Here is a 27,356-nt window from a genome sequence, read left to right on the forward strand (position 1 = left end):
CAGGTACAGTAAATGCCAGTGCAAACTGCTTCCAAGAATACATCCGAACACACAAAAGCCAGCCGTGGATGGAAGCAAGATGTAGTTTGTAACAACAAATTGATAAAGGAATTCAAAATAGAATTTAGAAAAGGTTGTTGGAGGGTGTCTTTTTGGTTAATTTGACCTCCTGTAACAGGCCCAGGTGTGCTGGGTGGAGCTCTGATTAGCCCTAATGGTGTACATTTCTGCAGTCAAAAGAACTCATGCTTTTGCCTTTCACTGAATGTTTGTCCCCCATCTGTAGGAGTGCCACCGGGGAAGCTTGGCACGAGATCATGCTGTCCTGCCTCAGTAACAGAGCCTGCGACAAACTCTCCGGCCTCACCAAAAACGAATGTGGCAGTGACTTTGCCTATTTTTACTTCGTCTCTTTCATCTTCCTTTGTTCCTTTCTGGTAAGTCAGTCCCAGTCTCTGCGTCCTTTCCATCTTATCAAACCGCAGGCATCGCACCAGCCCTCACTAACTCCTCCAGCTCCCTTCACACTTAGCATGGAGTAGGTCCCTCTTCTCCTTCCCACCTCCTTGTTTTCTGCTGCTCTCTAATGATGATTTAGACAACATTACAAGACAGTTCCATTAAAAAGCATTTATTATCATGGTGATAAAAACCCTTTAATCTCCAAAGAGATAATTTAGTAATTAGTTTAATGCACCGGTTTTTATCTTTCTCCCCAGGAGGGGGGGGGGGTCTAATTTATGGAATTAAACATTAATCTGTTTTGTCTCAATTTTTATATGGGCTTTTGAAGAATGGGATTCGGGATGGGGAGGGGTTGGGGAGATAGGGACACCATCGGCTCTGTGTTGCTTTCAGAAAGCAGCAGGAAAGCACCAAGTTTGTATTTTATTTGTTGGGGGAAAAGCCTGATAATTTTCCACCGATAGTGTTTGGGAAATTTTCGGTCATGAAGGTGAAGGAAGCACACCAAGCTGCTGTAGCTGATTCTTCCATTGTTCATCAGGCAGGACTGGAACTAGTCTTTTAACATAAACCATGTTTTGCAAATCCCTTGCAAACACATGAAAGTCTACCCGTTCCTGGAGGCTGATTCCGCCTTCAGCGATGCTGGGTTTTATGCTGACATAACTCCATCAGTGTACGAGAATGGAGAATCAGGCACACAGGGAACAAAGTCAGAGAATGAAGAGTTGAAATCACAGCTCTGAAACTGTGAAAGCAAATAAGATTTATCTGTTCTAACCTACATATGAATCCTCACTGCTTTCCACTGTACAGACAAGAGCTTGCCTTAAAATTTAAGAGCTGTTTATGAATCAGAACTTCACAAATGCAGCCAATCCGTATTACCCACAAAAGACTCCATCCAGGAAAACTAGCTTCACATGGCATTTATATATTGCAGGGAGACATACTACCTCCTAGTTCACCATGAGGTCCTTTGGCCAACTGGAGCCCTCTCCTTGGCACCTGGCATCTCACTTCTCCCTGCGTGGATTAAAATTTGTAGCACCCTGGAAGCTGATAAAAGGTTACTGCTCCATTTACTGATTCCTTTAGCACTCCACCACTTCAAAGCTTTCCTTGTACAAATCCCTAACCTAACATCAGAAATCCTCTATTTTAAAGTCCAGTAACATTCCTCAGGTTCTCCCCGCCCCCTCCTCCCCTGTGGAAAAACCTCACCGAATCACGCCAACTTTCACACTCAAAATGTAGTAGCGGAATGGGAGGCTGGCGTACATCTGTGACATACACAGCCCTGAATGATCTTATGCCTTGAGTCAGTGCTCCCGAAAGCTCTGGGATGACACCCTTCGTCCATTGGCAGGCCTTGGGAAGGCCCCAGAGTGAATAGTTAGGGAAAGGAAGCAGGGCTCCAAAAATAGATCGTGAAAAGTAAGCCAGCTGCAATATTTCAGGACAGACTCATTACTCATTTTTTAAAATGTACTTGGCAGTTCATTGCAATAAAACGTGTGGTTCCCCACAAATGATTAAAGCATTATAGAGCAGCGGCCTTGCCAGCAGGGTGTGTATTTATGGTTTATTACATTTTGTTACATCACGGTGTTGGGGGGAATTATGTAATGTATTGGTTTCTAACGTTGCTTCAGGGGCTTTAAGGATGTCCGGTTTGACATCATTTTCCTTGTTTAATTTGTACTCTTTGATATAACGTGAAACTAAAAAATAGAGCAACTGTAAAAGTTGCTCTGTAGCAGTTAAATTAAACCTGTATCAAACCCAGCCTTGCATTGGGGACTACACAGAACTGCACCACCTTCCTGGGAGAACCACCTCCCATAGCTTCCCAATTCACCTGCTGTGTCATCACATGCACTCCCCCCTGTGGCCAACCACCTCTTCCGGGCAGTGCAGAAAGAGGAGAGGAGACGGGGTCCTGCCCCTGACTCCTACTCTGAGGCTTGGGGGGGCTGTAACAGGTTGTAAGAGAATCATTTTCTTTGATCCTAAGCGGGGTGAGCAGATGCTCCCAACCTGAACCTGATCCAACACTCAGTGGAGTCAGAAGAAAGACTCCAATCAACTTCTTTGGATCAAGCCCCAAACTCGAAAAAGATGCCATGGATGTGAGAACTTTAGGATTGCAATTATTATGTATGGAACAGCTAATGTGTATCAGAGAACACATAGTCAGATGTACATACTAACCAGATGTACTGACTTCAGTACCTTCAGCAGGAATTATTTCATTGGCCTCAGCTGCCCTGGACTAGTCAGTGGCCTTCAGTGCCAGGCAGGCAGGAGGGTAGCTGTATGTAAGCCATCAGGTTTATGCCATGTAAACTCTCACCTCCTTCAATAGCCACCTCTTCTTATTGGTGTTTCTGACTGAGGAGGCAGTATTAAGTGTAACTGCGCCTAATGCATTTTGGGGATAGTAGAAGGGATCCTGAGCTCCCAAGTGATTTAGGAGTCTAAGTCCTATGATCAAAAAAGACTTCGGTGTTAAAAAACCTAAGTCCCACTGATTTTCAATCAGATTTAGTCTCCTAAGTGTCTCTTACTTTGTAAAATGGGACTTATGCTCGTAAGCGACTTAAGCACTTTCAACAGTCCATTCACAGATCCTTAAGAAGATAAGAACGGCCATACTGGGTCCAACCAATAGTCCATGTAGCCCAATACCGTGTCGCTGACAGTGGCCAGTGTGAGATGCTTCAGAGGGAATGAACAGAACATGGTAATTTTGAGTGATCCATCCCATTTCCCAGTCCCAGCTTCTGGCAGTTGGAGGTTTAGGGACACACACACAGCATAGAATTGTGTCCCTGACCATCTTGGCTTATAACCATTGATAGACCTATCCTCCATGAAAGTATCACATTGTTTTTTGAACTCAGTTATACTTTTGGCCTTCACAATAGCCCCTGATAATGAGTTCCACAAATTGCCTGTGCGTAGTGTGAGGAAGTACTTCCTTTTCTTTGGTTGAAACCTGCTGCCTATTAATTTCATTGGGTGACCTCTAATTCTTGTGTTATGTAAACGGGTATATAACACATCCCTCTTCACTTCTCTATACCATCCATGATTTTGAAGACCTCTGTCATATCCCTCATAAATCATCTCTTTTCTAAACTGAAGAGTCCCAGTTAGAGTCCTGCACAGATACAGAATTTGTATCTGCATCTGATCCACAATCTGCAAAAATGGTCCGTGGATATCCACATCCGCAGATGCAGATATCCATGGATTTGCAGGGCTCTAGTCCCAGTTGTTTTAATCTGTCCTTGTATGGAAACTGTTCCATACCCCTAATCATTTTTGTTGCTCTTCTCAGCACCTTTTCCAATTCTAATAGATCTTTTCTGAGATGGGGCAACCAGAGTCGCATGCAATATTCAAGGTGTGGACATAGTACGGATTTATATAGTGGCATTAAGGATATTTTCTGTTTTATTATCTACCCCTTCCTAGTGGTTCCTAGGATTCTGTTTGCATTTTTGACTGCCACTGCAGAGTGAGCAAATGTTTTCAGAGAACTATCCACGATGACTCCAATATCTCTTTCTTGAGTGGTAACAGATAATTTAGACTCCATCATTTTTGTATATAGTTGGGATTATTTTTTCCAGTGTGCATTTCTTTGCACTTATCAACATTGAATTTCATCTGCCATATTGCCCAGTCACCCAGTTTGATAAGATCCCTCTGTAACTCTTCACATTCAGCTTTGATCTTAATTATCTTGAGTAATTTTGTGTCATCTGCAAATTTTGCCAACTCACTGTTCATCCCCTTTTCCAGATCATTTATTAATACGTTGAACAGCACAGGTCCCAGTACAAGATCCTTGAGGACCCTGCTCTTTGCCTCTCTCCACTGTGAAAATTGACCATTTATTCCTACGCTTGGTTTCCTATCTTTTAATTAGTTACTAATCCATAAGAGGACCTTCCCTCTTATCCCATGACTGTACTTTGCTTAAGAACCTTTGTAGTGGGACCTTGTCAAAGGCTTTCTAAAAGTCCAGGTGAACGTATCAGCTGGATCACCCTTGTCCACATGCTTGTTGACGCCCTGAAAGAATTCTAGTAGATTGGAGCATGGGACTGAGAACAAGGATACCTGGATTCTGTTTTCCACTTTACCAGGTAGTCAAGTCAATTCACTTTTCTGTGCCTCAGTTTCCTTGCCTGTAAAATGGGGTTAGTAATACCATGTAAATTGGAAGAAAGGTCTAAAGCGTGATTAATTGGCATTCATATAGTATATTACTGTGACAGTAAGTTAGGGATTGGGGATGTCTTGATTAGTGGGTCATGAGCAACAGCAATAGCACATCCTGGACACGATCCCCCAACCAAAGATCCACCCCCTCTTCCTCACGAGTACGGAAGGATGCAGGGTTCTTTTAAACAGCACAAACTCAAACCCCAGACTTAATTGCCTGGTTTCGTTTTAATGACTTGCAGGTGCTGCTGAGCTGGAGGCAGCTAAATTCTGTTTAATTTTGTTGATCACAAGCAGAGAGCTGGCAAGCTGCTCCACTGGTGCGCAAATGTCATGCCACGAAGCAGCACCCCCATCAGCATATCAGCGCCGGGAATAGAGAGCAGAAATATAGAAAGCTGCCTTGTGCTTCTCAGGTCTTTATCCGGCACAGGGGCATCACCTCCACCTTTTGGGTGAGAGAAACTAAGATCTTATCTGTCTTTTGAGACCTTCCTAGCCTACCTTCTGAGCCCAGTTCAACTCCTGCTGAAGTCAGTGTGAGGTTTTCCATTGACTTTAATAGACGTTGGGTTGGACCCTTATCTCTCAGGAACATTTGCCAACCTGTGTATTAAGATCTTGCCGTTGGAGGCAGAGGCCTTTTGCATGCTATACTTCTCATCCCTGGGGTCCCTTTGAGGAGTCTCATCTCTGAGATCCAGGTTCAAAACCCGTTCATCTGAGCTGTTGTGTCTTGAGTTGCTCTGATCCGAGCAGCACTGGGAAATTTTCTCAGGAGAGGAGCTGCATACGTCCGAATGATGGGTTAGTTGATCGGAGCACTTTCTGCCTGCATTATGAATAAGGAAACAATGTTTCTCCAGAGAGTGAGTCACCTTGTACCAGTTATGCCTGGGATTGTATCATGCTGCATAACTGCCTCAGTAACGGAGAGAGACATTTCCTGTTACAATAATACACATGTATTGAATTTCACACTGGTGAAAGGTGCTGGATTAGCAGCCCTGAAGAACAAACTCCTCTCTTTATCCACTGCAGCAAGTAGAATGGGAAGCAGTGTCCCAGTGTTCCCCAGTGTGCTTCAATCCTGCCAGGCAGGGACTGCCTTTAGGTGATGAGAAGGAACTTTACTCTCCATGGCCCATTCAGTCCTTGACTCTCTGTGGAGGGGGTCATAAAGGGAGCATAATGTCGTGTGCTCACCACCTGTGGTGTCCCCTTGCGTCAGGGTGCGAAGCTGCAAGGGGACATTGTTCCCAGCACCTCCTACTGGCCATCTGCCTCTGTCTGGGCCTTCTGTGGCTCAGCCCTCTGGCCAAGTCATTAAGTCCAAACAAATCCAGTGTAATAATTCTTTGGCCTCACTCGGGCCAAACTATTAGCTAGCAGGATTCCCCATGCTGCCTGCCTCCCTCCCCCAGGGACTCTGGCACTTTTTCTCTGGGGTCGCCCTGCTCCCAAGGCAGCCTGACCTGCCTTCTATCCATTTGTCACATTCTGGGGTGCAATCCAGACCAGTGAGGGGTTGCGCCATCACCTGCCATGTACCCCTGGTGCCTCCGTGCTCTGCTGCATGCAGATGACACCCTGAGTGTCTATGCCCTACACATCCCTGGATCAGCAACTCTGACCCCAGCAGCCTCTCCACCCTGGCTTCCCCCAGCATTGGTTACTACTAGCAGGGTGACCCCAACACACTCCCAGTCCCATGTGCTCTGCAATGTCCTGTCCTCTCCTGCAATATTCAGAGGAACAATAAGGTCCGTTTGACCCCTTTAAAGAGAGAAAACCCAACATCTTATCACTCGAACTGGAGTTAACCAGCACTTTAGTTCTAACACAGCAACTGCTGGTTTAGATTAACAGTGAAACAAATTTATTATTTACAACTTAGAAGATGGGATTTTAAGTGATTTCAGGTATAAGAGAAAAAGTTAGAAACAGTTACAAGAAAACAAAAGTGAAACATGCTTTCTAGTAACTAAAACTCAACCTGGCAACATACAGTGTGGGTTCACGATGGCTTTTCTCACCCACAGTCTTCCAGCAGGACAACATCCCCCCACCCGGGGGTCAAGATCTTATCTGGAAGCCCAAAGTGCTGGTTCCTTTATCTTCTTAGGAGAACTTGGGTTCCTTGCCTCTTTTTCTTTTATGGTCTAGTGAACGTCTGAAATGGATTCTTCTGGAGGTTATCCCCCAAAGTAAAGTTTATTCAATTTGTGAGAAAGGCAACATGAAGTCTGGTGGTGAAGGACGCTCCATGCTGTTTGCGAAAATGCAAATTGTTCTGTTTCTTGCAATCTCTTCCCCTTTTTAGCTTGATGGGCCTGTTTACTGCATATGTGTAAATTAAGGTAACCCATGTTCCTTTGTTTAGGACAAACCTGTTTAACCCTTTTACCCAGGTCAGGCTGTCCGGTCTTGAACATGGGCCAGGATCGTCATACAGAGGCAATTCAGAACTTGACCTGTAATGTTGCTACATACATTTCATCCTGACATCATTGACCAGTGAGCAATTACTTTGTGCAGTGCTACCTCATAAGGTACAAAGATTATTAAAATAGTATGTAGGGTGTGGATACAGGAGTTCTTAGGGTCACACCATTGTAGGCCCTAGCTCAGGGCTTTCTCCCACAGGTTTCTTCTGCCACATCACGCTCCTTCTTACTCCCTCCCACGGAGCCAGTTTCCACCCATAGGGCTCTGTGGGATGGAGGCCTATGCCCGTTCTCATCCCAGAGCCTAACAACAGGAGCTCTGCCACTGCTTCCCTTCTCCAGACCTGGACAGTTCTCTTGGCATTCTCACTGTCAACTCCAAGCCCTCATTCAGGGCCTGCTCCCACACAGACCTGTTTTACCCCCTGTGGGCTCCTTCCAGCCTGCGCCAGCTGCATGGCTTCTCTAGAGAGAGCACCTTTTCTCGCCCCCTTCCTTCTAATCAACGCGCCCTTTATTCTTTCTAGCAGCCTCTTTCTAGCTAAAGCTGCTCCCTTGCTCACCTGGAGCACCTGATTGCTGCCAGGTGTAGCCCACAAGGTTTTCATGAGTCAAGTCGGCCCTAATTCTCCTGAAGAGCCACTGACCCCATGACAGATTAGTGCCCTTTGCGGTGTTGGGCTTTGTGATGCGCATGCCTGGGAAATGGACTTAGCTCTTTTTATATGGGCCACTGATCATCCTAAAACAACCTTAATGCTGCCGAAAAGAATGGGCCAAATGGAGTTCCTGATCCTGGCTCTGTGGCCAGGAAGAAAAAGCTAAGCCAGCATATTCTAACGTTATTTCTTGGCACTCACAGCAGACTTCTAAACCAGGAGTTCTCAAAGGTTCTCTACCCAGGACCCCCCAGAACAATCAGTGCCGATGGTTCCAATCCCACAATCCTTTGCAGTCACATCCTACGTCTCTTTGGCATCCTGGCAAGAAAACATGGCAATTTTGGGGTGGGGGATGTCTGATGTGGGTGGCTGATGGGGTTGGGTTTGTGGATTCTGGAGAGGAAGGTGGGTGCTGTTGGATGGGGACCGACCATCTGAGTGGAGAGCTGCTGGTACTGGGGAGACTTTGGTGGAGGGGCAGGAGCTGTTGTCTGGGGATGCTGAGGCAGAGATGGATGCTCTAGGGTGGGGTTGTATGGAGTGGAGGGGAACGTGCTGCTGGGCATTGGTGGAAGGGTTGCAGATCCTGTTAGTTGCAAGGATGGGAGGGGTGCTTCCTCTTCTCCCTTGCCTCTCCGTGGGCCTACACCGTGTTTTGCTCCTGCAGTGACTGACGCTTCAGGAAAAGGGAAGTGCATTTAGCCTGTGGAGTCGGGTTGGGCAGGTCTCCTGTTAACATGCTATTATTAATAAATGAGGAGCTATGATTACAGGCCGCAAAGGAGGATTTCTCCAGTTCTTGCTGGCCTGAAGGGGGAATAGTGGCTGCAGTGCCACGTCAAATGAGGATGAGGGTGCAACCAAGATTAAAAACTGGGGGACTTCAAGACAAACATAGGGTTGTGGAGAAACCTCACCTCCCACTAAGCAAATACATGTATTCTCAACTTGCAGCTTCATTCTTCCACCTTCTTCAGTTACACATCTTACATCGAATGCACAAGGTAAAAGACCAGTGTGTTTCTTTCCTCCCCCACCCCAACATCCTTTTTCCCCTATGCAGATGTTGAACCTGTTTGTGGCCGTTATCATGGACAACTTTGAGTACCTGACACGAGACTCTTCCATCCTAGGACCCCATCACCTGGATGAGTTCATTCGGGTCTGGGCTGAATACGACCCAGCTGCCTGGTATGTACACAGCACATATCTATATAGACAATAGAGAGAGAGACAGAGTCCATATACTGGTTTTAATGTGACTACAAGTCCACAAGGAAAACAAAATCCAGAGCTGAAAAGAGCTGGGGAAGTGAACATTGCAACCCAGATTCACTGTGCACTTGAGATTAACAAACCTGATGTAATTACAGGGGAATTTCCTTTTAGCTGACATGGGAACCAGAAAAGAGAGAAAACTCAAACCCTTAACAGTGCCAGAAAACAAAATGGGCCCGATGCAAACAGAGTGCCTGATCCTAGCTCCATGGCCATGCAGAAAAGGCATTTATTATTTCTGGAAACACAACAGAGCACCGTTGGTTTTCATTTCCCAATGTGAAGCGGAAAGAAAGTAAAATCTCTCGCCATCTTAAACGTGTTAGTTAACACTTGAAATTAAGTTCTCCAAAACCCAGTCTAGATACACAAAGATTATGCAGCATTTGTTAATAGACAAGAATTGCCTTAATCATTTAAAATAATAAAATACAGCAGCGTGTATTTGTTTTGAGGTCATGGGAAACAAGTGAAGCTTTCTTTTCATGTTTTCAAGGTGTCATTCCCCCCCTAAAGAGTGTGGCCCTGATTTGCCACTACCTTACTTGTTGAGTCATCACTTTCAGCTGTGCAACATGAGTGGAAAATGCTACCAAATCATAATTCTCCACTCACGCCCAGTAGCATTTTACATCCTCTCTGAACTGGTGTACGGGACAACACAGGTTGCAAGGCAGTGAGGGAAGGACTGAATATTTGTTAATAGAGCGTTGGTTTGATTAAAACATACAACTTAAATAGAGAAGAAGCATCAGCTGTTTTGATCCTGGAAACATCCGCTGAATGGCAGCAAGTTACAGATTAAATCTTTGATCTTTTTAAGAATATGTTGTTTTTTGGGCAAGAGGTTGAAAGCTGAGACATGTAAAGCAATAAAGAGAAGAAAAACCAATAAGCCCAACTTCTCTGAGCCTTTCAATTCCCAGTGACTCTCCAATAAAACATCCTTGGTATACAGGCTTGTTAAGGGGAAGGTTTTTTTTCTCCCAGCCAGAAAGTGAGGTTTTCAATGAAATCTGCCTTGGGTTTTTTGTTTTTTAATCCAAATACAGTAGTGGAGGAACCTACCACAACTGGCCAGGTCCCTCATGGCAGGAAAGAGTGCAATAAGAGGAGCAAGAGAGTGTTATTTAGGGTAGAGATGAAGTGGAGGTTGGCTCCCACAAGATTGCCTTGTTACCAGCTCCGGAGCAAAGTTTGCTTGAAAACATTGCAACAAATGTAGGGGAGAAAAGCATTCTGTTACGTGCCACGTTTATGACAAAGCAGGACACTTAGCCTCTACAGAAGGCTTTAAAAGGGCGAAGCGAGCTCCTGAAGGTTTTAGATGCTCTGGGGTGCAGTCAGAACCATTTCCTTGATCTTTCACAGCTTTTGGAAATTGTATATTGGGGACAATTTTTTTTACAAACTGTCACCCAGTTCTTATCTCCCATCCTCCCCACAAAGCCACCGGGCAATGTGATTCCCACAAAATACTGCTCTCTTGTGAAAAGGCTTCAGACTTGTACATCTACAACACACAAGCTGCTTTCAACCCCTTTATGCTTTTCGTCCTGTTTTTGTTCCCCCGCAAGCAGAGCTGAAGATGTAGGGAAAATGTTTATAGACATGAACTTAAACCCCTATTAAGAGTGCACTTAAGCTGGTTTAAATCAAACTTAAACTAATTTGGTTTAATGTAGTAGCTTTAGTACAGTGGGTAAATCTGTTTAAACATAATTTATACCATCTCAAGTGCATCCACATTAGGGATTTGAACCAGTATAACTAGATTTTAGTTAGTGCAAGTTTCTAATACAGACCAGTCCTTATATAATATCTGATCAGCAATTGGTGGTTATTTTTCATTTGCAAATCCTGGCCACTTTCTTACCACTGATGGGAAACTCAGTGAGGCTGAAAATTTGGGAATGTCCATTCTCCCTGTAACAAATAACTTCAACTCCCATGAGCACCAATGAGATAAATTACCTCTGTACAAGAAAAAACACCCATGTGCTTTTCCTAAGATTCAGATGCTCGGACCATTGGGGTTATAAGGAGGGTGTTTTCTGCATGATTTCCTCACTCTTCTGATTCTGAAGTGAAAGATTAAAATGGTTTAAAATGACACTTATTTTTAAAAAGTAATGACTGCATACTGTGTCACGCATGAAGATTAGGGAGCTTCATTCTCTAATTTACTCCAGTTTTCCACTCGTGTGACTCCATTGACTTTGGTGGAGTTACTCCCAAAGTGCAACTGTGTAAATCAAAGGGGAATCAGGACTTTTGATACCTTAGGCCTTGAGCCTTCAAAAACATGCCTTTGCAGAATTTTACACATGCAAGTAGTTCCATTGAAGTCCCCTACATCAACTAAGTATATTCTTAAGTGTTTGCAGGTTTGAGGCCTAAAATATCAGTGATTTACACTTTCTGAGATAAGACCTTTTCTTCATAATACAGTTATTTACATGTCATGGGGAATAATAGATAATCATAATAATTTGCATGAAAGGGGATTATATGGCAGTGTCATCTAGATTGAGGCAAACTAGATTATTATTCCTACTTTTATCAATGACTTACTTTGTGACCTTTTGTCAAGCCATTTAACCTCTGTATGCCTCAGTTTGCCCATCAATAAAATGAACATAATAATGCCTTATTCACCTTTGTAAGCTATTTGAGACTCCTAAATGAAAGGCGAAGTGTGAGTGCAAAGTGCAAATATTATGATGTATAGGGTAATAGTTATATATTTATTTTAATATTTTATGTCTTTAAAATATTATCTTCAGTGTCACCATCGTGTTCCTGGTTGTTATGTCTTTAAACTTTCTTGGGGGGAAATAATCAAAATGTTGAGAAAGAGGTAAAAGCAGAGAAAATATTACTATTGTTTTAAAAAAGTATTTTGCTAAATAGAAGGTAAATATGGTAATGCTGATGGATTAAAGGATGGTAGAAACACCATACATCAGAGAGAGAGAGAGAGAGCTATGAACCCTACTAATCTGGTTCTGGGGAAAATCTATCACATGTAAACTGATACTGACAAATGGCAATCTCACATTAATTATCAGCCACTTTTAGTCATTTTTTAAAATAATAGCACTGAACTTCAAGATGACCTGCAAAATAAAATAAAATTGGATGTAAGGCCTTTTTTTTCCCTTTAAGATGTATAAAGAAGACCTGAAAGGTGCTGTATTTTTCTTTTGAAGAGTCTTTACATGTGTTTTCCCCCTTGGAAATATTAGGAATGTCAAGCCTTGTCTTTCCTCTTTTGTCGGGAGTCCTTCTTGGATGACTAGAAGTGTGTACTGTAAGTGTTTTCAGCTCTTAATTGAAGGAGCAGGGTTGTGGAATCTCTAACAAGAAGAGCTTCTCTTACAAGTGTCTGAAATAAAAAGGTGTTAACAATGGCAAACAAAAACCAAAGAGATTTCAAATGCCTAAATAAGAATCAGTTCCACTGTCAATTAATCATGGTTCATGACAGTGGCATTTGTCATGCCAAAAACACACTAGCTCTCCCAGTCATCCACAGAGTCTCCCAGGGTAGATATATTTCGGGACTTGTCTATGCACAGTTTTTGCACTGACGGAACAATATTGATTTAGAAATTTCAGTAAATTCACCAAAGGAAAATGCCACTATAATATCAGTATGCCACGGTTTAACTGTATTCATAGTAGTGGGTTACACCAATTGAACTGTGTAGTTTTCTAAACGGATACAATTATACTTGTGCAAAAGCTATGAGTAAACTAGCTTGGAATTTCTAATACAAAAAACAAAACCACATGAAAATATTTGGGGGGGAAAAGCCTTTTTTATGTATCATAAAGAAGCTTAAAAAAAGTGTGTGGGGGGGGTGTATATCCCAGTTTGCTTTCCTTTGCAGGTTCCCTTGAAGTTCGGTGCTGTTATTTATTTAGATGATTTGTCTAATTATAATTAGGAATAGAAGTAATCCATGAAGTTTCTTAATCCAGCTGCTAGATTAACTGAAAACGTTTTTTTAAAATAATAGAATTAACCATAAAAACAACTTTGCGATAGTCTGATTTCAGTTGTTACTAATGGGATCTGAATTTTCTCAGTCCTAATCAGTCTCATAAGGCTCTTAAGATAGCAAACTACTGAGCTGACTGTTAATCTTCTATGTTCTTATATTTCAGACACATTAAAGAACTATAACATTAGTGACTCTCATAATTAAATGTGGTGGTTAGAAGATTTTTTGTATTGCATTGTAGTTCGGACAGTAATTAAAACATCCATGCTACTTTATCCTGTGGCTTTTTTAGAGCAACTGGAAGTTCTCACTCTCTAGATCTGAATTAAGGTGTCTGCCTCCCAGAAACGAACCTTGCTTCTAGAATGTTTTCCTCCTCCACCCTCTACCATTTGCTATGTTCTGTAGGGGAGTGATCTTTTGGAACAAGGCCTCCCTCCTTGCCTGTGCTGTTATAACTTGTGATGTTTTCTTTCCAGTTGCCGGATTCATTATAAGGATATGTACAATTTGTTACGTGTAATTGCTCCACCCCTTGGCTTAGGAAAGAAGTGCCCTCATAGGGTGGCATACAAGGTTTGGAATTTCAGAGAGTCTGTCCAGCATTTCCTGCTTTGGTTTTCCTTTTTTTTTTTTTCTTCCTTTTTATCCAAACTGCAAATGCAAACGATACTGAAAAGAAACTGGAACGTGACTAACCTGTTGCCTGAAAAGGAATGATTGACTGCCCCCTTATCCCTTGATGCACCAATTCCCCATCTACTACATCCCAGCTGGCTGGAGAAAGGCAGCCTTATGAGACAGTGAACTCACAAGCTTCCATCCTTCATGGTCTAGATGGGAAGGGGTGAGCAAGGGGCAACACTCTATATATATGAGAGAGAGAGAAACAGCACAATAATATTTCTGCAGAATACTGAGGAGGAAATCTAGTGATATGGGGCCATTTCATTTTGGATTTTTAGCTGATGTTGCACCTTCAGTTTAGTGACTAACCTCTGATCCCTGCTCTTTCCTGAGTTGAAAGGACATTAGATCAAGGGCCCAGTTAACGATGCAGCAGGGTGGGAATGCTTACATAGGCTTAGGAAAGGATGAGGGACTGAATAGTCTTTCTCTGACACAGTGTAATAGCAGTAGCCTTAGAATGCCGTTAGGAACAACACAGATCTCTTTGGGATCCTCAGATGACAGTGTAATGGACTTGCAAAGTACTATAATGCTTGGATGAGATGATGGTGTAGGGGGAGGAGGGTTTTAGGTTTATTAAGGACTGAAGAACCTTTTGAGGAAAGGGGAGCCTCTCCAGAAAGGATGAGCTCCACCTAAACCAAAATAGACCCAGATGGCTAGCATTTAATATTCAAAAAGATTTTAGACTATTTTTTAAAGTAAGAGCTGAAGGAAAGCCGACAGATGCAGAGGAGCACATGGTTCCAGTGGAGATCTCCATTGGGGATGAACTCTATGGTCTAGGAAAGAAGTCAACAGTCAAAATGTAAAAGAATCCCATTTAAATATAACATATGGAGGGAAGCAACTGAATATTGACACAATGTACAAATGCTTACATACAAATTCTAGAAGTCTTGAGTACTAAGATGGGTAAACTGGAGTGCCTGGCCTTAAATGAGGATATTGTTATAATAAGTGTTGTGGAAACTTAGTGGAATGAGGACAATCAGTGGGAAATGGTAATACCAGAGTACAATATATATATAAGAATGGCAGAGTAAGGTTGCACTGGTGGTGGAGTGGCTCTGTCTGTGAAAGAAACCATAGAGTCAAATAAAGTACAAATCTTAAATGACTCAAACTGTACCATAGAATCTCTTTGGATAGAAATGCTATGCTTGAACAATAGGAGAAGGACAGTAGGAGTATAGTATTGAGCACCTGACCAGGATGGTGATGGTGATTATGAAATGCTCAGAGAGATTATAGAAGCAACAAAGACAGATAACGCAATAATAATGGGGGATTTCAACTACCCTCATATTGACTAGGTACATGTCACCTCAGGAGGGTATGCAGAAATAACATTTCTAGACACGTGGAACAGCTTCCCCTGGGGAGAGGCAATTCTTGATTCATAACAGAGGTTCAAACTAAATATGTACGCCCCGCCCCCAAAATAAAAACAGTAAGAGGACCGAAAACATACCGTCATGGCTAAACAATAGACTAAAAAAGGCAAAACGGTTAAAGGCAAAAAGACATCCTTTAAAAGTTGGAAGTCGGATCCTACTGAGGAAAATAGAAAAGAGCAGGAAGTCTGGCATGTCAAGTGTAAAAGTGTAGCCAGGCAGGCCCAAGAAAAAAATCTGAAGAATAAATAGCTAAAAATACAAAAGATAACAGCAATTTTTTTTAAGTACATCAGAATCAAGAAGCCTGCAAAACAGTCAGTGGGGTCACTGGATGATCGAGGTGCTAAAGAAGCACTCAAGGAAGACAAGGCTTTGCCAAGAAGCTAAATGAATTCTTTGCATTGGTCTTCACTGCAGTGGATGTGGAGGAGCTATTCTTTTTAGGTGACAAATCTGAGGAACTGTCCCAGATTAAGGTGTCAGTAGAGGAGATTTCTGAACAAATTGATAAACTAAACAGTAATATGTAACTAGCACCAGATGGGATTCACCCAAGAGTTTGAAGGAACTCAAATATGAAATTGGAGAATTACTAACTGCGATATGTAACCTATTGTTAAATCAGCGTCTCTACCAGATAACTGGAGAATAGCTAATGTAACGTCAATTTTTTTAAAAGGCTCCAGAGGCGATCCTGGCAATTAGAGGCCAGTAATCCTAACTTGAGTACCAGGCAAACTGGTTGAAGCTGCACTAAAGAACAAAATTATCAGACACATAGATGAAACACAGTATGTTTGGGAAGAGTCAACATGGCTTTTGTAAAGGGAAATCATGCTTCACCAATCTATTAGAATTCTTTGTGGGGGTCCACAAGCGTGTGGACAAAGATGATGCAGTCAATATAGTGTACTTGGACTTTCAGAAAGCCTTTGACATGGTCTCTCACCAAAGGCTCTTAAGCAAAGTAAGCAGTCCTGGGGTCGGAGGGAAGGTCTTCTCATGGATTAGTAACTGGTTAAAAGATAGGAAACAAAGGGCAAGTTTACACTTAAATTGCTGCCTTGGCGCTGCTGCGCTGCTGCAACGCTTTAATGAAGACAGTCTACACCAACAGGGGAGAGCTCTCCCGTCAGCATAGTTAATCCAGCTCCATGAGAGGCAGTAGCTATGTCACAGGGAGAAACTCTCCCTCGGACACAGCACTGTCTACATGGGGGGGCCCCCCTAGGTCAGTATAACTATGTCGCTCGTGGGGGAGGGGGAGGATTTTTCAGACTCCTGAGCAACGTAGTTATACCAGTCTAGATCTGTAGTATAGACCGGACCATAGGGTAGGAATAAATGGTCATTTTTCACAATGGACAGAGGTATATAGTGGAGTCCTCCAAAGATCTCTACTGGGACCTGTGCTGTTCAACCCACACATAAATGATCTGGAAAAGGGGTGAACAGTGAGACGACAACATTTGCAGATGATGCAAAGTCCAAAGCTCAGTGCAAAGAGTTACAGAGGGATCTCACTAAACTGGGTGACTGGGCAACAAAATGGCAGATGAAATTCAGTGTTGATAAGTGCAAAGTAATGCACATTGGAAAAAATATCCGAACTATACGCACAAAATGATGGGGTCTAAATTATCTGTTACCACTCAAGAAAGAGGCCTTGGAGCCATGGTGGATAGTTCTCTAAAATGTGCATTCCATGTTCAATTCATATGATCCATGAGGTTTAAAAATCTATCAGAAATATATTTTTTTCAGGTGAGAATAAAAACCCCAGGGCTGTATTTCTACGTTGAGATAATGGCTAGGCATAGACACTTATCCTTTTGCTTTTGTCAGTTGTTTCTCTCTTCCTTCCTTTTCCCCACCTAGCAGCCATCTGTGTGGTACCTGGGAGTGTGGTCTAGTGAGCACCCTCAAGCATTTGGACTCAGGGTACCTGGGCTCTATTCCTGAGTCTGCACCTGACTTGCTGTATGAGCTCTGCCTGTTCATTTAACCTCTTTGGGCCACAGTTTCACCATCTATACAATGGAGATGATACTTTCCCTGCTTCACAGGGGGGTTCATATTAATTAATAATGCTCTTTAATATGCATTAGTATCCTTGGATGAAAGGCACTGTGGAATGACAAAGTATTATTAACACGCAGCCAGCTGGGAAGATAAAACTACAGTTGTGTCCAAAGTCAATGGCAGCACCAGTAGGGGTAGGAAGCCAGGAAGGGATGGCTTTTCAGCTCTTCCACCCCTTCTTCCCAATGGAGGATTTAATTTGTCACGGACTCCAGCTGTAACAAAACTCATCAACGATGGAGACAGAACTGCAAGGGTTCTGTTGAGCCCCTGTACTTCCTAGCTTTTTCCACTGCTCCCAAACTCGCAGGCTGGTCGACGCACCCTTTTAATGAAGCCAGTCAGTTAGACAATGGAATGGCCACCTCCTCTCCCCAGTCCCAATCGCAAATCGAAGGTTGGCTGGGATCTATGCTTCCGCCCTTGTCAGATCCGAATCTGAGTTGTTGGAGGAGTCTGGCTTCGTTGGATAGGGTGCTGCAGAGATTCAGCTTTTTCTGGGAATCCGAGCAATCTTAGTCTACTCATGTGAAAAAAACAAAAAAGGATTCTTCTTCTTCTTTCTCTTTTAGCCTTTAACCTAAATTGGAAGCAAAACTTATTCACAAAAGGAAAAGAGAAGCATTGTATATGTCACATCTGTGTCTGTCCCATAACTCTGCCTACCAGCTCTCCCTGGCATGGTGAATACAACCATTTTTTGATTTGAAAAACAAGCAAACAACAAAAGCAACCCCTCTTCATCCCCCCCTCAAAATCCCTACCCACCCTAATCCCTTTCCACCTCCATTGACTTAGACATCAATCATTCCGTACTGCTGCCGCAGGGATTAGAGTGTCAGCGTTTAACCTGGGATTTCTCTGCGATAAGGAGGAGACACCTGAGGGTTCAACCAAAGGGACAGAAGCGGAGAAATCCTGCAGTTTACCCTCCTGTTTATTTTGTTTGTTTTTCTCTTTCCTGAGAAATCTGATTAACCGGATATCTGTTTTTCTTGTCTGCTTTCTCCCCTGCTCCGCCCCTGCATTTCCCTCTCCCTGGTTTCGTTTCACCCTTTGTGTTGCTCCCCGTTTTTATTTTGGTTCCGGTTTGATTTCCGTGTCCTCCTGCTTTTGCCACCCCCTCTTTTTCTCCCCCCGCCTTCAATTCCAAGCGGGCGCATCAGTTATACTGACATGTATGAGATGCTGAGACACATGTCCCCACCTCTAGGCCTGGGAAAGAAATGCCCTGCTCGAGTTGCCTATAAGGTAGATCATCCTTAAAAACTCCCCAAACCACCAGTGAAAGCTTCTTTTGCCATGGCTGAAATGGGTGCCGTTTTCCTGTGATTTTATTGGTGTGATCCTGAGTTCTTTCTGGTGCTTTATCTTCTTTCTACGCAGGCTGCATTTTAAACGTGCCACATTTTTGATAATGTTTTTTTTCAGTCATTAAAATTGTGACACGTTAGTTTGTCTTTCTAGCTATGTCTCCACCTATCTATATAAGTATCGCTCTCTGTATCTTTCTGCTTCCTTTCCAGTCCACTTGGGGGGGGTGGGAAGTCGAGTTAATAAGCAATTTACGCCACCAATACAACTCCACTTATTTTTGTATATCTCTAACTAGCCTTTTAGTTGTGCGTTGTTTCTTTCTTTTAATTAGGTCAAAGTAATTAGGGTAGGCAGGGCCGTAGGAGGTAGCAAGTTATTAAATACAGCCAATACCATAAATGTTCCCTAATACACTCGTGGAAATAACTACATACAAATCAAAGCATTTTGGTCCAAAGGAAAAAGAGAAATCACATATAATTTGTCCAAAAACAAAGTTTTAATTAAACCACAAGACACATTACATTTAAAAATACGTTCGTTGCAACATTTCAGACCCTGCTGTGGAGAGTGTGGTAGAAATGCAGAGATAAATTAGATTGAATGTATAAAGCGCGATCCAGGATTCCAGCCAATTCCCTCCCATTGGTTTCAGCGAGACTTGCGCTGCTACCACCAAATTCTGCATGAAATTTGCATTTGGAGGGGGCTTCACTGGGAATATGTCTTTAGCTTTGGTTCTCATGCCTTCAAAGGGATTTTCAACAGCACGCAGGACTGGCTCCCATTAAAGACAATGGGAGTTTTACTGTTGACTTCAGTGGAAACAGAATTAGGCCAGCACTGAGCATTTTTGAAAATCCCACTCATCCACCCTGAGCTTTGCTTGGTGTGACAGGTTGGAATGAACCCAGACCACATCATACCTCCAAGTGTCACCTGATTTCTCATTTAAACTGTGTGACACTGAGTTTCAGGAGCGGTTCCACGTGAGATGGGCCTGTGCCAAAACCCCAGGTCCGGTCCCCACCTCCTCCCACTTCCGGGAAGACCTGAATTTCACTGTGGCCTTTCGTAGCACATGTAAATATCAACCAAAGTTTCAAATAAATACTTTCCACATGGCTCTTCCCTGTTGTAGAGCATTTCCCCTCTATGGGACACAGTGAAAAGAAGGTAAGAATAGTTGGCTTGGAGGAGGCTTTTGGATCCAGTATTACACAAATGGTCGATTAGGTACATTTTCTGTGTGCATCTTGATATGCTCCTGGCATAAGATGTGAGTGCTCCGAAGGGGCGTATCTATTATGAATATATAAGAATGGCCAAAATATAGTGAACATCCTTATAAAAGCTTTGCAGGCACATTATCAATTTTTAAACTTCCATATTTCAGCCATTTAAAATATCCGTTGGTAATATATATACACACACAGAAAGGGCGACATTTGCAAAAGTGGCCACTGGTTTTTTTAAGTGTGTCTATTTTAGAGGCCCAAAGACGCAGTGAGCTTGATTTTCAGAGCTGCTGGGTTTTGGTTTTTGTTTATTTGGGGGGTTTTGGCCACTTTCTATATATGGTTTTTAGAGCAGACATATGTACACACACACACAAGCACAATATTTTCAATTGTATTACTTTTTCCTACTTCTCTACATTAAAAGCAGCCAATAAGTGTGTTTAAAACATACATTTTAACAGGGTTATTGGCTGCTTGTAATTCTGCATTGTTTAGAGGCTGCATTTGTTGTTGTTTAACCTATATATGCAGACTTTTTTCCAGCCTGAGACCTTACATACTTATCTGCCCTCATTCGTCACTAGAAAGTTCTTTTCACATTAGTCTTCTTACAGGCAGTTTAATTTATGTCTGTATTTATAAACCTCTCCCACAGCATTTACGTATCCTTGAGTATTTTTTAAAAATACAACCACTTGATTCTTCCACCCTTAATTTTTACTCATCAAGTAGCAGCTCTCCAGAGAGATAGCAGGGAGTGTAAGCGAGACTCATAAGTAGAGACGGGTCCGTGCTGTGAAGTTCAGATTCACAGTGAGACTTTCCCTGAGTTGAAGGTGGTCAGATATATTGTTACACTTTGGCTCACTATAGAATAGGTCGAAGCTCTGGCGTTTGCACCTGGATCTTGATTTGAATTCCCCCCTCCCCCCCCCAAAGTACTAGAGGGTTAGATCAGACATTGCAGATTGGGCTCATCTCCACTGATAGTCGTAGCAGTGTTACTAGGGGATTTCACTCATTTAATTTGTAAAAATCCATGCTTTTGCTAATAATGACATTGGCTTTCATTGCCTCTCTCCTCCATTTTTATTAACTGACATGCTTAGGAAGAGCATGTGCAAGGAGACATGTTTGTGCTGAAAATCTGCACTCATATTAACACTGCAGGTGAATGGTTGCATTTAGTTGCCCTGGACTCCAGTGGTTGCCAAGTGGTCGTTGTCTACCTGGTGTTACCATTGCTGTTCACCATGATCTGTTTGTAACTGATGGGAAAACTCAGTGTGACAGACAGTCGGCCCTACTTGAGGCACAGTGCAACCATCCACGCTCGGCTACATGCACATGCTTCAGATCACAAACAAATTTGCTTTCTAAGATAGAAAATAAGTAAATAACAATTCAAATGAAACCCTCTACTTGGGCAACTGTAGCTCAGAGACAGCTAGTGAAAGGAGTCAATGTTTTGTCTCTGCCCTCTCCTGTTCTCTCACTGTCAGTAAAAGTCACTTGTTTTCTGTTCTGTTGGGCAAAACGTTTTTTGCCCTTTTTGTCCCTCTTTGTATTATGTATATTTTCCCGACTCTCTCTTTGATGGCAAAGATCTGAGCAGCCTGTATGGTTTTGTCCCTGGCTCTGTCTGTTGACCTTCTCGATATTTCAGTGGTGTTTTTTGTTTGTTTATTTTCTCCAGCCTTTTGGGGCTACTGTTTCTTTCTGTCAATTTTTTTTTAATTTGTTTATTTTGTTCCTTTTTTTGTGAACTGTTCTCCTTGGTTAGCAAGACCAATCCCTGCAGAGTTGTTATGCATGTGGCTTGCTGCTTGCCTTGATGTGCATGCATGGGAATCTTTTAGTGCCTTGTTCTGACACTCCTCAGGTGACAGGAGAGCTTTATCCCAAGAGACACTGGGCTTTCGAAAGAAGAAGGCCACTTTCCTCGACATTGCTGGAGCTGGGGTAGGGGAAAGTAGCACTTTGGCTCCCCTCCAATTGATTAAACTTCTAGTGGTAGCATAGTTTCAAATCAGAGCCTTCGGTCCATTTAGCAGAGTTTACTGAGACTTCGTCTTACTCCTGTACAGGCCTTGTGAGTTTGCCAGCAACCACGGGGAGGGCTGGTCCAGATTTTTTGGCAAAAGAGGCAGATTTGGTGACCCCAGCACATTTTGTGAGCTCGTGTCATTTTGTGAGCTCATTTTGTGAGCTCGTGACATACGATGACATTTTTGAAACAAAACGTTTTGGTTCGAAGCAACATTTTGTTTGTTTATAAAAAATACAAAAAACCCCTTTACAAATGGCCAAAAATGGAACAAAACATTTAGTTTGGGTTGAATGAATTGTTTCATTTTTGACAAAATAGAAACATTTTGTTTCAGGTTGAATGAAATGTTTAGTTCAACCAGAAATCTTTTTTTTTTTTTTAATTTTAGATTTGCTGAAAATTAAAAAAAAAATTGGTCAATTTCTTTAAAATTACCAGCAAACAGGAAAAAATTCATTATTTGCCCTGCTCTCGTTATGGGTCTCCCCTCTTTTTATAACGCACACTGGGAGCATGGGAGCTTCTAAACATTGGTATTTTTAGCAGGTTTGTAGACAAATAATCCTGACTAACCCCACCATTGTGCATATGCATGCATACATTCACACTTGGAAAAATTGCATAGGAAAATGGTCAGTGCATTATCTGAATACATTAAAAGATTTTGTGGCTGCAATGGTTGCATGCATCTTGGTGCTCATGATGCTCTCTCTTGGAAATCTGTCCTTCATTCATTTTCAAGGCACTACAGTGAGCATTCCAGCAGCGTGCTTTTAATCAGCTGGCAGAAATGGAGCCCAAGCGTTTGCAGTCATTGTACACAGCTATTAACAACGGCATTTTCAGCGTGGGGCTGATTTTATACATCCCAGAGGGAATCTGCAGTGAAATTGAGGGAAGGAAACCCAACCAGCACAACGCCCTCTGTGTACTTGGCAATGCGTTGCCATTGAGTTGATGCCAAAGTGAATTAGAATTTGGAGGAGGGGGTGCAGTTTTATTTGAGTCGAGGTTCAACTCTTGAGCATAAAGTCGTTAGGCTTGGAAAGATTTGATTTTTATTGGTAAATGTCAATTTCACTATACGCACACAAACCGACGGAAGAAATATTTCCATAGGTAATAGTGGGAATGTACAGATAGGCTAAGTAAGAAAACTGATGCTTGAGAATGGATTAGAGTTTGATTTAAGGCTATTTACTTCATATATTTTGACATAGGATGTTTACCGGTTATAAAGCTTTAATTTTTTGATTTGTCAATATTATCCCTTGAAATTATGAAAAAAACCCACGAATTCTTCCAAGCCTCACTGTAACGTCAACGGTTTTGCGGATACCAGGCATATCTGAACGTTGCCCCTGTGTCACACTGTGTGACTTTTGAACATCTACACTCTTCCAGCCAAAATACTATTAATACGTGTGTCCGCACAGTGAGTGAATCTCATAGTGTGAACGCATTGGAACAGTTCAGGAAAGAAAATGAAGAATATCCTCAGGGACAGACTTTTTTTCTCTGAGAGACTCTTCATTATTCAGGCATTGTTTTGTGACACACTGACAATTTGCCAAGAACACCTGGTCCATCCCCTTACCTTGCCCATCTTGAACCACAGGTGCAGCCCATGGTGACTACAAATTCCAGCATGCAATGCTTCATCTTGTTCTGAGTAACCCTCTGTTGGCCCAAAGGTTGAGCCTTGCATACCGAGATGGTAGTGCCCAGGGGCTATACTTTAGAACTCCTTAGGCTATATCAAACCGGCCAGACTGGCTTTGGGGATACCTGGCAATATTCTCCCTCCCAAGCTTTGTGTCAGGAATGGGGCCAGCAGAATTTGAATGTCTGGATTATGCTGTGAAAGATTCTAAATGAATCACAGCCTTTAACTGGTCTCTGTGCTAACTGGCTGATCATTCGACCTGCTCCGAGCAGTGCTTGTATGGGGAAGTGCAATGACTAGCCAGTCAAAAGACAGGGCATTAAATAAGCCAGAGCGTAATAGTTACAGTTAGAACAGGGTTAATTATTCATAGCAAATAATTTATTCAACAAATTCAGACTCTTTTTCTGCCAGCAGATTGTCCGTAAGCAGTTCTCAATTCTTTTGAATGTATTCACTGTTGGGAATCATTCCCCCCTCCCTCGGTGATTTTTGTCCCATAAATTGCCCATGAGTAGTTCAAAGTGAGTTTTCAGTATCCAAAATTTGAATGGTGTTAGCTAGTTTTAACAGGATGCACAGAGCACATGGTGGTTTTTTCCATTGACATTTGGATGAGTGTAACATTGAGTCAGATTCCCCACACACATACTCATGTTTACAATTCACTTCCTTGCAGAGGGTCTGTACTTAGGAAGCCTGTGTGCCACTTAAATCGCACTTACGCCCTGAGATGTATAGTAGCCCTCTACACTGAGATGATTTGCCCCTAACATTCTTTAATATCTGCTTAAAATTCTCTGTCTCCACTGGAATTCCTGTGAGTAAAGATTTTCAGGAGACTATTTGCTGAAAGTGAACATGAAATTGGCACCAATTCAGGCCAGGTCAGTTCTGTATTTTACTTGAATGAACAAATGTGAACAGTTAGTTAGTTGCCCAGCTCTAGTTCCAGCCCCTGTTAATAGCTGAGGCATGTCTGACTCTCTCATCTCCTGGAGCAAGAAATGCTGCAGATGTGAGCCATGCTCCAGTCTGTAATTGGCTGTTATCTTGTCATCTGGTTGCTCCGTCTTCTGTGATGCAGAGAGTTAATTAGGATGCTCTAGAGAAAATATCACAGCCCCAGCCCCTGAGGCCTTTCATTTGTAAGGTTCCTCTTGTTAGCCTCTGTTCTGCTCGTGTTGAGAAGGGAGAATGACTCTGAAACTGCCTAATTAAGATCTGGGGATTGAAAAAGTTTCTCTGGCACAGGTTAGGAAATCAGGAGCTAGATCTCCATCTCCTTCTCTTCAAACTCCATTTGAGGAAATGTGAGAGGAAATGCAGTGAAGGAAGGGGAATGGCAAAAGGAGCAGAGAAATCTATTTTTGCCAGGCACAGAGATCTCGTGTGGGCTTTTCTCCTCGTCCAAGGTAGTCGTCTTCCCCCATTTAATTAGTGTAGCTAACCACACTTCTGATTTGTGGCAGGCAGTCCCAAGTTGATCCTGGAGTGGAGTGAACTCCTTACTGGAATCTAGGAGCATTGTGATCCCTTACCATCTGTATCAACAGGCTCTTATGTTTTCCTTTGAAATCTGGAGTAATGGAAAAATGCTGCAAATGAAACCCTTCCCCTCCTCCCTACAGTTCCTTCTGGCAAATTTTTGAATCACACTTCAAAGCAGCAGGTAGTGCCAAGGCTCAGTGGGTCGCAGAGTGAGGACTGCAGTTCTGAAATACTGCTAAAATGGACATTTTTTTGGTTTTGAGTGGGGCATGAAAGGCAGAGGGGCTAGATGGTGCAGCCCCCTCTCTCACTGAGCATGCTCGTTAGCTCTCACAGGGTAATAGCGATGCAAGGTTGCCTTGTTGTGCTGGAGAGGAATGGAGAGGATTAGTTCAGTCTGTGTAATGTGAACCCACTTCCAACCACTGTGGAAGGTATTAGATAAAGTGTGCAAATTTAGGTTGCTAACGATTGTGTTCCACGCCTGAGCATGCCTAGTCTGAACTAAGTGCTCAGATGCCTGGGCAGACTCGGAGTGAGCAGATTGCTTGTGGCTCAGTAAAAGTGCAAGGCCTCCTCTGCTGATTTCTACACTCGTTGCATAGTCCCAGAAGCTATATCAGGTCAAAGACGAAGCAATTACTTCCTCCCAGGTCCTCTGGATTTGCAAGGAACCGTCACAGAAACTTTAAGCAACATTTTGACATTTTTCTCAGCATGGGGGTTGTAGAGGGAAGTGCTGATTACATGGTTTTCAGAAGTGGTGAGCACACACAGCTCTCATGGACTTCAGTGGGACTATTGGACACTCAGCACCTTTGAAAATCAGGCCCCTAAACTGTAAGCAATGGGATGTATTAGCAGGAGTGTTGTGAGCAAGACACAAGAAGTAATTCTGCCGCTCTACTCTGTGCTGATTAGGCCGCAACTGGAGTATAGTGTCCAGTTGTGGGCACCACATTTCAGGAAAGGTGTGGACAAATTGGAGAAAGTCCAAAGACAAGCAACAAAAATGATTAAAGGTCTAGAAAACATGACCTCTGAGGGAAGATTGAAAAAAATGGGTTTGTTTAGTCTGGAGAAGAGAATACTGAGGGGGGACATGATAACAGTTTTGAAGTACATAAAAAAAAATTACAAGGAGGAGGGAGAAAAATTGTTGTTCTTAACCTGTGAGGCCAGGACAAGAAGCAACGGGCTTAAATTGCAGCAAGGGAGGTTTAGGTTGGACATTAGGTAAAACTTCCGAACTGTCAGGGTGGTTAAGCACTGGAATAAATTGCCTAGGGATGTTGTGGAATCTCCATCATTGGAGTTTTTTAAGAGCAGGTTAGACAAACACCTGTCAGGGATGGTCTAGATAATACTTAGTCCTGCCGTGAGTGCAGGGGACTGGACTAGATGACCTCTCAAGGTCCTTTCCAGTTCTACAATTCTATGATTTCTGTGTGGCAGGGCCTAGCAGCATTGCAGGTAGATGAGGCTTTTAAATGGGAGGAAGAAAAAAAATAAATATTTGGCACTTATTAAGGACTGCGAGGTGCTGTAACTGGAGGAAAATGTTACTTTAAAGAGATATTTGCTATTTATATTGCCAGATAAGACAATATGAATCAGCTTGTCCAGTGTGAACTAGAACTAGAAGCCTGAGCAGACTCATGCTGAGCTGGGTACTGGTGGAGTCAGTGACAGGACTGAGCGTCTCCCCTAACAAACCTGGCTCCTGAGTGCTTATTCAGCATGACAGTGGGTAGCCCCCAAATAAGGGGAATCGACCATAGAAAGGGGCTGGTTTTTCCTCTCCTTTTCTCCAGGGATGGATTCGGAAAGGGGTGGCTGCTCTAAGTAGATGATTTAAAACCATTGTGATAAACAAACTCAAATCTTGCTATAGAGAGATACTGAGAGCACTTTATTCATGTGCATTAGAGGTTGCTATCCTGTCTTCTGCTCTTTGGGAAGGAGTCATTCAAGCTGGGGGTTGGGAGTCAGGATTCTTGAGTTCTGTTCCCGGCTCTGCTGTTGACTCTCTTTGTGATCTCGGGGAGGTCACTTCACTTCTCTGCCTAATGGGAACAATAATAACCTGCCTCAGACAGGAGTAGTGAGGCTTATGGTCGGCATGTGCATGGGTGAGCAAGGCATTTCAGGGAGTGCAAAGAGACTTTTCTTGCTCAATGGCTAACTACAGTCCCATTGGAGGGCGCGCACACTGATCCTTGCCACCAGCTGTGGGAGGAGCTGGATGGATGGCAGAGGGAAGGCCCTTGGTCTTGTCCATCCTTTCTCCTGGCTGGGTGTGGAGGGCCATGATTGTG

The 27,356-nt window shown here is 42.9% G+C and overlaps 1 protein-coding gene across 1 annotated transcript in view; it reads left to right on the top strand.

Annotated features, from left to right (window-relative positions):
* CACNA1B (calcium voltage-gated channel subunit alpha1 B) overlaps positions 1–27,356 on the top strand; it is a 484,205-nt gene that overhangs the window by 421,505 nt on the left and 35,344 nt on the right. Inside the window, exons 38-40 of the mRNA XM_039506170.1 lie at positions 287–437; positions 8,877–9,004; positions 18,428–18,524. Coding sequence (XP_039362104.1) covers positions 287–437; positions 8,877–9,004; positions 18,428–18,524 — 376 coding nt within the window. The remainder of the gene's footprint in view (positions 1–286; positions 438–8,876; positions 9,005–18,427; positions 18,525–27,356) is intronic.

This window comes from Mauremys reevesii, linkage group 19 (assembly GCF_016161935.1).
Source record: "Mauremys reevesii isolate NIE-2019 linkage group 19, ASM1616193v1, whole genome shotgun sequence".
Lineage (NCBI taxonomy): Eukaryota > Metazoa > Chordata > Testudines > Geoemydidae > Mauremys > Mauremys reevesii.